General features: G+C 52.7%; 1 protein-coding gene across 1 annotated transcript in view; it reads left to right on the top strand.

Moving 5' to 3' along the window:
• Window positions 1-12,005, top strand: part of MYO9B (myosin IXB) — a 90,874-nt gene that overhangs the window by 35,753 nt on the left and 43,116 nt on the right. The window contains 2 exon segments of the mRNA XM_068536779.1: window positions 8,298-8,340; window positions 8,343-8,391. Coding sequence (XP_068392880.1) covers window positions 8,298-8,340; window positions 8,343-8,391 — 92 coding nt within the window.

Raw genomic sequence — 12,005 nt, 5'->3', positions numbered from 1 at the left:
GGAGAGTTGCTCTGACTTCTGGTTACTCAGCCACACTCACAAGCAGCAGATGGGGAAGAGAGCTAGTGATGGAAGCCTGAATTTCAGGAGGGAATGAGTCCATCGTGTTGCTAAATCTAAACAGGTTCATTCTGCCTAAACGGAGAGAATTTTCAGCTTGGCTCACAAAGCAAAGTTCAACTCCATGCTTTATGAACAAGACACAACTAAACCAAAGTAGTTCAGGAAGCTAAAAGTAAAGGGACAGGCACAGATGTATCAGGTAGATAGAAACAGCATAGAACACAGCTGCAATTCTGACCTGTAGAGCTCAGGCCTCTGAACATCGCATGATGAAGAAGATTCATCATAATGCCAAAATCCTCAATTTACTCTCAAGGTATAATAGTTGTCAATATCTATGCATCATACAACACAGCAGCTGCTTTTACAAAGCAGAAATTATAAAAGACCCTGGGAGAAATAGTTACAAACACATAACATAAGGCTCGTTGAGTGGACAGCAAATAAGCAGGGATGTAAGATGCCCAAACCACACATTTAGGCAGATCTTGTGGCCGTGTTGCAAACCCTTCACTCCAATATGAGAATAAGTCTTAAGTATTCGTGGAATGTTCACAAAACTCATCCCTATATCAGGTCACAGAGAAAGCATCTAGAATTTCCAAAATGGGAAATATTACAGTCAATGCTCTTAACAATGCAATAAAACTAGAAATTAATTTTTTTAAAGCCCTTCCATCTGGAAAAAAAAATTTTTAAGAAAAAGTAGCCTTCTGTTAAGTCTTGGATGAAGGGGGAGTTATAAACCAAAATTGTGGATTTTCTGAAAATCAGTGACCAAAACTGTATATTATCAGAATCCATGAGATGTGTTTAAAGCAGTAATGAGAGGACAATTCGTAGCCGTAAACACTTTATATCCATAAATATGAACAAATGAAAGTAAGCGAATTAATTTCCCAACTCTAAAACCTGAAAAAAAGAACCAAGTAAACCCCAAAGAGAATGATTTGTGTATCAAATGGATAAGATGAGCCCTCAGGGATCTTGATGAATCCCTCTAATATTTTTGGTACAGTAAGAACCAAGCAAGACCCTCCCCAATAAAAGCTTAATTTATTCTTTATTCTTTCTGTGATCTACATGTGGTTTCATTTATAACCTAAACCAAAATTCAGTGAAGTATGAGATACAATAACTTGTTTCATATTTGATTTCTTCTTTCTTTTTTTTCTAAGATTCTATCACCCCACCTCCCCGCCACTCACTCCATGGCACAGTTTACCATGAAACTTCAGCCCCTGGTAGGAATCTGTCCATTTCAAAGGGCCTTGTTCTGGCGCCAGGAGCCCTTGTTTTCAGCGTTTCTGTCCATGTCTGTGGCTGACAGTCAGTGCCCTTCCGGATAAGAGTAACAGAGCCTGTTAGAAACTGGGGGCACGGAGATGGGGTGAGTCTTATGTCCTGTCGGCACTCAGCTTTCTCTACGTGCCTCCATCCGCCCGTCTGTCCGTCCATCCAGCCTGCCAGGTGTCCCAAGCCCCGTGGGCAACAGGAAGAGAACAGAACCCGGGCTAAGGCTGAATGTCATCCAGGCCCTGGAAAGTTTCCACTTCCTCATCTGAGATTTGGGGAGCCATGAGGTTGGGGGTGATTCCTCCACTTCCTGCCCGGCATCCACAGGCCCACTGAGCCTGCAGCTATCACCTACGTGGGCGGGCAGGGGGTCGGGGGTCCCTTCTTCCTCCCCACAGCCACCGCCTCTCACCACCATCATCGCCACCCCCTTCCCACCATCATCCTTGTCCTCACCCTCCCTGGATCCATCTCCCTCCATCTGTTCTCTGCACAGCAGCTCTGTGGAAATCACATCAGCCGTGCTTCTCCCTTCCCCACCTCCCACCCCCTCCGCTCCCAGCTCCCAGGGAGCTTTTCTGTCTCTCCACACAGCCCCTCTGAGCCTGTGACTCCACTGGCCCATTCTGCCCTCCATGCTTCCTGGTCCTGCTTCTCTGTGTCCCTACTGTGCTTTGGGGGGAGACCAGTCAGCCCAGGCAACACTCACACCCTGTCATGCTCACCTCGCATGTCTGAGTGTTGGAGTCTTCTCCCGGCCCCAGCACTGCCCTGGCCCCCTTTGGGAGAAGGGGACGTTTAACCGAGAGCCTCTAGAACAGTGGCTGGCACACCTACCCTGTAAAGGGCCCAAGGGTCAGTATGGTCAGCTCTGCTGGACCAGTCTTCACCACCACGACTCGACTCTGCCATAGTCCAAAAGCAGACACAGACCGTCCGTGAACAGACATGGCTGTGCGCCAACAGAACTTTATTCATGGTGACTGCAAGTTGAATTTCATATCACTTTCATGTGTTGTGACATATTCTTTTGATTTTTTTTTTCCAAGCGTTTAAAAATGTGACAACCATTCTTAGCTCACAGACCACACAGAAACAGGTGGCTGGCCGTAATTTGCTGACCCCGGTAGAGGTCAATGTCTAAGCCTGCCACCCACCCCGCATTCCCCCCATCCTGGGCATCATGTAGGTGTCCTCCCCATGGCCACATCCACTCATGTACGGGTCGTCTGTGGCTGCTTCACGATCCCACACTAGAGTTGAGTTGTTGCAGCAGAGCCCCAAATATTTATTAGCTGGCCCTTCATGGAACAAGTTGCCCCCGACCTGGTTCACACAGATGGTCCCGTTTCGTCCTCAAACAACCTGAGAAGACAAGGGTTTACCCCTTCATTTTACAGGAGAGGAACTTGAAACTCGAGAGCAGTGAACTAATTTGTCCGAATCCCCTGCTGATGCAGAGCTGTTCTTCCGGGCTCCTCCCCAGAAGTAGCCCTCCACCCCGCACACACCTGGGGGTTATTTTCCTGGCATTTCCACACAGGAAAGCCCCAGCCTGACTGGATGCCCCCGGGGATGTTTGCTCAGCGGACACAGCAGAGCAGATCTCCAGGGCGCCTCGGTCCACGGGCCGTGGGACACCTCCCAGCTCTCCTCCTGCGGGTCCGACAGTCGCCTGTGTCCCCAGATGGACACGATCTGGGCATGGGCTGAGTGCTGTTTCACATAGAAAGGTACGCCTGGAACTTGGAGAGCACTTGGGAAAATAAAATAACCCGAGTTCCAGCGGTGGGGCTGCCGTGCCAGGGCTGGTTCCCAGTCACCCTTGGGTGTTGCCTTTCTGCACCCACACCCAGGGCTGGAACAAGAGGGCTCCTGCAGGCCGGTGAGCGGGAGACAGTCTCCCTTTCAGCCCCATTTTTAGGCTTCACAGTGGCCTAATATTTGCTAGTGTTCTCTTACCATTCGCAGCCTCTCCTGGCAACTGTGGTCACTCCTCCCTGGCCTTGACTGGACACAAGAGATTCGGAAGTCCTGTATGGCATGGCTTGTGGTACCAGGGTGGGGAACAGAGGCTCTGCCCAGATGTGGCATCGCAGGGGAGGGGCAGTGTCAAGGTCACGAGAGGCAGTGGGCAGCCTCCAGGGTGTCGGGAGGTGGTGACATCTAAGCCATGGCCAAGGTGGACGTGGAGGGGGCGTCCCTGTCGGAGCACCACCAGGAGGGGGCTCTCTGAGGCTAGAACGGTGCCAGACACAACGGCAGCCGACCAATACAGTGTTGTCAAGTGAATGAATGAAACCACATGTACAAAAGCACCACACACTTGGGAAGGGAGGTCCTGCGGCTAGATCAGGAAAACAGAAGGCCAACCCCACAACCAAGACGAAACCACCGCAGCAAGTGAGGACGGCTGCAGGTGTATCTGAGGGCAAAGGAGTTATCCAGTTCAGGCCACCTCTGCCTGGCTGGAAGGACCACCACCCTGCAAGGTGAGGCTGAGGGACTTCTCTCCAGGGAAACCCCTACTCTGGGGTCAACTGTCAACACAGGAGATAGCAAGCACGTTTGCCTTGGTGAGCTCATTCCGTGGGGCTTTTCAGTTTTGAAATCTGAAAGCAAAACACTGTTTGCCTAATGCAGTCCGTCTCAGGGCTTGTCTGGTTTTCACGTGGGATGCACAAGAGACCAGGTGTGAACTCAAGGCTCGGGAATCCGCCTGCCGGGCTGCCGAGGCAGGCAGACGCCCCGAAAAGTCTCAGGCCTGCTCACCTGGCTCCCAGCTCTGAGAACCAGCCGGGACCAGGGACTGAGCGCTACGGGCATGGTGTGGGTTGGGAGTCGGGACACGGTTCCAACCCGGGGCCATGTCAGCCACCTGCTCTCAGACTTCGGGGAGGTCAGTTGACCTCTCTGTCCCTCAGTTTCCTCATCGGAAATGGGGAAGGCAGGTCTGTCCCTTAGAGGAATTCGAACAAAGGAAAGAGTCACAAGCCCGCAGCACTCCTGGCGTGGGGCTGGTATACACCACAGGTCATTCATTGACGTTATATCGCCGTTCTTCCTAAAATACTTATTGCGCGTTCCAACAGAGAGAAGAGCCATCCTGTTTAGATAGAAAATGCACTGTCTAGAAATTTCTGGCTATGTAGGCTGCTCAACCCTGGATGTTGGGTCTTAGTTGCGGCGCGCAGAATCTTTCGTTGTGGTGCACAGACTCTTCGCTTCATTGAGGTGCACGGGCTTCTCTCTGGTTCTGGCGCGCAGGCTTAGTTGCCCCGCGGCATGTGGGATCTTAGTTCCCCGACCAGGGATTGAACCGGTGTCGCCTGCATTGGAAGACGGATTCTTAACCACTGGACCACCAGGGAAGTCCCCAACCCTGGATGTCTTTGATTTAAAAAAAGCTTTTTCAGTCTCCCCAAAGAAGAACCTCAAAGACAGAGGCAGTTAGCAGACAGCCAGACATCCCCTGGCTCTTGGCATCCTTGTCAGGGTAGGGGGGGGGCCACCTGGAGGGGGCACACGATCTGAGGAAGTCGGGGTACGGCTGCTTCGTTCATTTTACCTAGAAATCGTGCTTGGGGGGCGGGGTTGAATTAATGGGTCATCTCTTTATGGTTTTTTCCTTTCGTTAGGTAAACTTTGAGCATGGTTCCATCTTTTTTCCCAGGTGTACAGCTTATATTAGAAACATGCCTTTTATATTATAAAAGGGAAAAAAGCATTTCAAAGAAAGTAGAGGCCTTTCTCGAATAGCGTTTTGCCAGAGCCGTGGATCGTCTGACGTGATGGGAAGACAGCACGAGCATGTGGCCACGCCTGCCCCAGTGCCAGATCATATCACATCACTGCTGGCACCCAGGTCCCGCTTCATCCCTTCCACCCATCCCCAACCCCACATGACCCACCGGGCACACCAGCCACCCTTGTGCTTGGAGGCAGTGCACGGCCCCGGGAACAGCTACACAATAGCTCCCCTGGCTTCGGGTGCCAGGCCAGCATTTCCTCCTCCTCTAAGGGACGTATAATAGCACCAACCGGATATTTTTAGATCAGCTTTGAAAAGTCGCAGTGTGTTGAGACCGCATACCAGACGCGTGAGGTCACTAGGCCCACCCCCCCCCACCCCCCCCCCCACCCCCGGCGCTGGTAATCGCAGAACCAGAGAGATGGTGGGCCCTCACATCCCGAAGACATTCCCGCTTATCCCCAGGACGCCAGGCCTGGTTGTTCCTTAGAAATCGCCACAGAGACTTGTCCCGAGTTCAGAAGGGACCACTGTGGCTCTTCTGGAAGCAAGTGTGCATTTCTGGCTGTCTCTGCGGAGGCCCTGAACACAGCACTGCAGGGACTTAGGACTTGCCCCTGGAGGGAGCCCACTCGGTGTCGGGCACCCCTCTGCCATCTGTTTGAAGTTAGGACAGGCAGGACTCGGCACGCTCGCTCGTGGGAGCTCGTTTTACCACAAAGCAGGTCTGTCCTCAGCTCAGACACCACCCTGCAGGGTCTGGAAGGAAAGGAGGAGACAGATCTGCTGTCTGCTTTTCTCAGAGCTGTGGCTTTACCCCATGGACTTTACCCCTTTAAAAACTGAACTTAGAGGGAACAGGAGGTTAAACCTGGAAAGACAGTTTCTTCGCCAGGGAGCCCATCAACGCCTGCAGTGCACGTGGGGACCCTCATGACAGGAGGGAGCCCCAGACAACCCGACCCTGCAAAAACCCCTTTTACCTCCATGTGTACACAGCAGTGCTTCTCAGCTCGGGCAATTGAGCTCTCTCTGGGATGTTCTGGGTTGTCCCAGATGCTACCGGCATCTGGTGGGTGGAGACCAGGGATGCTGTTCAACACCCTTCAGTGCACAGAACAACGGCCCCACCCTGAAGGTACCCCCTTTGCAGTCGGGGCCGGGTCGCCTCTCTGGGCCGCCTCCTCCTCTGTCACTCCCCTGCTTGGCAACTTGGCGGTTGGTTCAGGTTTTACAGCGAGGCCGTTTCTGGCTCTGGAGCCCCAGGGGCAGCCGAGCAGGAAGTCACTCATCCTGTGACCTGATCAGCCAAGAGCGTGACAGGCACATGGGCCCCAAACCGGGGCCTCCGCCCTGATCGCAAGCTCTGCTGAATGGAACCATTTTCCGAGGAAGTACCCCAGGCCTTCCAGCAGATGCTTTTTTATGGGGCTTCTGCCTTCAGGCGGTCGCACCAGAAGCTCTGATCAATGAGGGACCTGCATCCATCCCCCCTGCAGAATGAGGGCTTCAAGAAAATCCCGGCTCCTCTCGGGTCTCCCTGTTCCTGGCTCCCTGAGAGCCTGGCCACCTCTCTGCACCCTGCCCTTGTCCCCCGCCCCCCCCACACATATCCCATAGCAGACCTTGGCAGTGCCCTCCCACCTCCTTCCAGCTGCGGCCTTCCTCCCTCCAACCTCCTCTGCCCGGCTCAGCCTCCTCAAACGGAACCGTGTGAGCCTGACACCTTTTTCGTTTCTGCCAAGCTTCCCTTTTCGCATGTGCCTTCGGGGTGTCACGTCCCCCCATACCATCTCTGCCTCTTCCCTTCCTCTGCCCGGCCTCACCACCCCCTGTTCTACTGGCCTCTCACTCCCCCAAAACAGGGAACCCCACTCCCCAGATACCTTTCCTGCCTGAGTCCCCCCCCCAAGACTCCACCACACCCTCTCCTGGCTGTTCTCCCTGTCTGGGTACCATGTGGAAAGGAGGTACCCCAGGAACCTGGGTGGGGGACAGAGGGTGTTCTCTGGTGTAATCTGGATGGTGGTCACATGGGAGACCCCCTGGGGACTTCACCAAGCCACAGGCTCTCAGCACTACGCAGACTTTCCTCTACACACTGGGAATGAAGCCCTGATTCTTACCACAATGTGGCTGAACCCCGAAAACATCAGTCTGAGGGAAAGAAGCCGGAGGCAAAAGGCCACCTAGTGTATGCCCTCACTTATGTGAAATGTCAGAACAGGCAAATCCAGAGACAGAAAGCAGATTCGTGGTTACCAGGGGCTGGGGGAGGGAGGATGGGGAGTGAGTGCTCACGGGGACGGGTCTCCTTGTGGGGTGACGGAAATGTTCTGGAACTATATAGAGGTGATGGTGCACAACGTTATGAAGGTACTAAATGTCACTGAAGTGTTCACCTTTAAAAACTCAGTTTTATGTTATGCCAGTTTTACCCCAATTAAAAAAAAAAAAAATTTGCAGTGAACCAGCTTGTCATCCATGGAATTGCAGGACCCCTCCAGCCTGGGACCTGTCCCCACGTCTGCTCCCTCACGCGGCAGGTGTCCAGCCTGGAGCCCGTATCAACCCAGGGCCTAGCAGACTCCTTCTGGAAGTAAATATTCTGGATAATAAATATTTTCGGCTTTGCGGGCCAGATGGTCTCTGTCACAGCTACCCTGCCATCACGGCACAAAGTCAGTTGTGGACAGTCAGTAAATGAACGGTCCTGACCATGTGCCCTTCACACGTCATTGACGGATGCTGACACGGGAATAGGATTTTTACATGGCAGGGAATATTACTCATCTTGGGTTTTTTGTTTTTTTGGCTTTGGGGGGGTTTTTTTTTGAAACCATTTACAAATGTAAAAAGCACTCTTGGCTGACAGGCAATACAAAAACATGCAGTGGACTGGATTTGGCCCACAGGCCAGAGTTTGCTACGTGAACAATTACTACTGAAAAAGAATTCTGACGGTTGGCATTTCTAACGTCCAGGACTTAAAACTTGAACCCCTCCACACCCCCAAACACAGAGATAAAGAGTAAGCCCGTGGGATGCGCTGGGGCTACCTACCTTTCTGTTCTCCAGGTCTCACCTGGAGTCTCTGCGTGACTTCCAGGGAGCCCCCAGGCTCCAGGCTGAGGCCTGTAGAAACTTCATCCTCGCAACCTGAAAACCTGCTTTTGTTTTCCTCCAGGCCTTCGGGAATGCTAAAACGGCTCACAACAACAATTCCAGCCGATTGGGAAATTCATCCAGGTCAACTACCTGGAGAGCGGCATCGTGAGAGGGTGAGTCTGTAGCCACCCACGCTGTGCACTCAGCCCCTCGGTCTGAGGTCCTGAGCTTCCCTGCGGCGCGGTGCCAGGACTGAGCCAGCAGAGAGCTGGGTGCTGAAAGCCTGGGCTGGCAGGCATTTGTGACTCGTACAGGGAAGCAAGTGTGATTTTCAGTCGTTGATGTGAAAGTCTGAGCGGTGGGTCCAGGTGGGAGTGTGGGTGGGGGAGGGGCGGCACCTTCGTAACCAACCCTACCTTCCCCAGGGCAGCCCCGTGGGCCCAGGCACCCACGGAGTAAGTATAATGAGCTAGAGGTCCTAGCATGATAGAGTTTGCCAAGAACAGGCAAGGGCACGCCACAGGTGCCCTCGTGTTGATGTTTCTAATTCAGTGGGTCTAAGGATGCCACTGGGGGAGTCGATGTGGACTCTGGCATTTGCCAAACATGCCCCTTTAGCTAGAAGGAGATGTGATACTGGGTAACAAAGCGGGGCAGTTGTCCAGGGAAGTACGCAAAGGAGGCGGGTGGGCGGGAGGGAGGGTATGTAGATTGATGGATGGATTCATGGGTGGGTGGGTGGATGGATGGATGGGTGAAAAAATGGATAGATTGATGGATGGATGGGTGGGTAGATTCATGGATGGATGGATGGACCCATTGGTAGATGGGTAGATTCATGAGAGGATGGTGGGTAGATTGATGGATTTGGATGGACAGATGGATGAGTAGGTGGGTGAGTCCATAGGTGGTAACTGGATTGTGAAGTTGACTGCCTGGTGGAAGTTAAAACAGGTCTACATTTTGTGCCAGAAATGTGAGTTCCTTAGGTGAGGGCACAGTTAAATTCAACTAAATGTGTAATGTTGAAATTGTGTTCAAAAAAAAAAGAAAGAAAGAAAGAAATTGTGTTCATTTGCACTCTGTGCAATGGTTATACTAATGAAAATATCTGGCAGCTTTATGCAACGAGTTAATGTTACAAGGAATTATCTATTTTGTCATAACATCATTTCAGAATTTAATACTATAGCATTTTTTTTTCTTTAAAAAAATTATATTCTGGGTAGTTTCAAGTAGTTAAAAAAATGTAATTGTGATTTAATACTGCATAGGGTTTTGGATGTTTTTCTAATAGGCAAAGGTCTTATGAGCCAATAAAACTATTTCACAGTGGGAAAAAAAAAAAAGGCTTTTCGGCACAGTCCATTGCCTGGTGACTCGAAGGAACCCACCCCCTCCACATTCTGACGTGAGGGTCTGCGGTGGCAGTGGGATTTGCGAAGGCTCCAGGTGATGTTCTGAGCAGCAGGATAAGAAGTCTTAAATGTTAGACGCGGGGAGACCCGAGCAACAGGCCCCTGGAGGCCGTGAGAAGGCACCGGTGTTTCAGGAAGGGAGAGGTCCTCCAGGACTTCAAAGTATCCAGGTTCTTCTGTCCATCTAAACCTAACTGACGATCATTTCAGTTGATGGTGCCTGTTCAAGACGAGGACAGAAATGTTATTTTCCCAAATCCTTCAGCCTCTGGCTTCTTTCCTTTTTGGGCAGTGGTGCGGGAGAGAGACCCTCAATAAACGCAGCAGCTGCTCTGGCCCCTTAGCCCTCAGGGACACTTGGAAGTGGGCCTCAGCCCCCCACGGGCTGTCCAGTGGTCTCTTCCCGACTACTGCTGGGCCCAGCTTGGCATCTGCATGGGCGGAGCCACCCAGCTGTTCCCACCTGCCCCGCAGGTCTCAACCCTTTCTCCACAAAGACCCTCACTCGTTTTATTTTATTTTATTCTAGTCTAGTCTACTCTAATCTACTCTATGCTGCGCTGCGTGGCTTGCAGGATCTTAGTTCCCTGACCAGGGATTGAACCCGGGCCCCGGCAGTGAAAGTGCTGAGTCCTGACCACTGGACCGCCAGGGAGTTCCCCCTCATTCCTTATTTTAAATCTGCTTTTCTCCCATGGGTCCATATTTTGCACAGTTGTATCTGCCACATTGCAGAGCCTCTGACCAGCAGGAAAGGCCCGGCGTATCTTACTGGGTAGAGGACACAGAAACAAACTGTTTCTTTAGTTCCAGTGGCTCCTTGGGAGCAGAGACACCAAAAGGCTGCCACATGTTTTCCTGGGTCCCAGGCTGGCTCTGCAGGCCAGAAGCCAGAGCCTTTGCTGCCAGTGGGCACCGCTCCCCGCCTTCTCCGCCCAGATCGCTCCTTCCTGCGTTCTCCATTTCATGTCCTGTGGCTGCTGAAACAAAGTACCACAGACCGATTGGCTCAAAACAATAGTTTATTCTCTCACAGTTCTGGAGGTCAGAAGTCCAAGATCAAGGTGTGGGCAGGGCCACGCTCCCTCCAGAGGCTCTAGGTGTGGATCCCTCCTGGCCTCTTGCAGCTTCTGGGGGCTCCAGGCATCCTTGGCTTGTGGCCGCATCACCCCAATCTCTGCCTCTGTCTTCACGTGGTCTTCCCCCCTGAGTCTCTCTGTGATCTCCTCTTCTGTCTTTTGGGACACTTGTCCTTGGATTTAGGGCCCATCTGGACCATGGAGGAAGATCTGATCTCCAGATCCTTCACTGAATTACACCCGCAAAGACCTTTTTTCACAGTCACAGTCACATGTTCCAGCTAGACATGTCTTCTGGGGGCCACCATTCGATCCAGCACACCAGCAGGGCTGGCCCTCAGCTAAGTGGCCAGCGGGTCCCACCTCAGCTCCTGTCAGGCTCCGGGCCACTGTGGCCCTGGGTGGCTGGATCTCATAGACCAGCTTCAGAGTCCTATCTATGGCGTCAGATTCAGGAAAGGAAGTCCCGCCTCGGCCCTCGACTGTGGCCTGCCCACACTCGGAGGAGGGAGGTACACTTCCTATCCAGGGAGCAGCTGCCGCCAGCTCAAGAGGAGTAGGCCCAGACCCGGTTCTGCTTTTGGGCAGGTGACACTTCTCGATGCCACTTCCCGCTGAGGCCAAGGGTCAGGGGCAGTCCAAGTCTTTCCCTGGTTCCCCAATTTTGCAAGGCCTTGTCTTCCTGTGGGCTCAAGGGCTCAGTGCCAGCGGGATCCCTGGCTCCCTCAAGACCCCCGTAGGGGCCTAGGCTCCCAGAATGATCAGCAAAGGGGAGGGGCTGTAGCCAGTCAAATGACAGCTCGGGGGCTTCCCTGGTGGCGCAGTGGTTGAGAATCTGCCTGCCAATGCAGGGGACACGGGTTCGAGCCCTGGTCTGGGAGGATCCCACGTGCCGCGGAGCAACTAGGCCCGTGAGCCACAATTGCTGAGCCTGCGCGTCTGGAGCCTGTGCTCCGCAACGGGAGAGGCCGCGATAGTGAGAGGTCCGCGCACCGCGATGAAGAGTGGCCCCCGCTTGCCGCAACTGGAGAAAGCCCTCGCACGGAAACAAAGACCCAACACAGCCATAAATAAATAAACAAATAAATAAAAATTTAAGGAAAAAAAAAAAAAATGACAGCTCGGTGCCCCTTGAGGGGTCGCTGTCCTCCCGCATATGCCGACACAGTACAGGGAATCGGCTACAGACTGAGGTGAAAACGTGAGTCTAGGAACAGACGCAGCCTTCTCCCCCAGGAAAACAAACTGCTGAGGACTACAAGTTACTGGCCAGTGGAAGGAATGGAAGAA

Source organism: Eschrichtius robustus, chromosome 2, assembly GCF_028021215.1.
Source record: "Eschrichtius robustus isolate mEscRob2 chromosome 2, mEscRob2.pri, whole genome shotgun sequence".
Classification (NCBI taxonomy): Eukaryota; Metazoa; Chordata; class Mammalia; order Artiodactyla; family Eschrichtiidae; genus Eschrichtius; species Eschrichtius robustus.
This window is presented reverse-complemented; position numbering and strand designations above follow the sequence as displayed.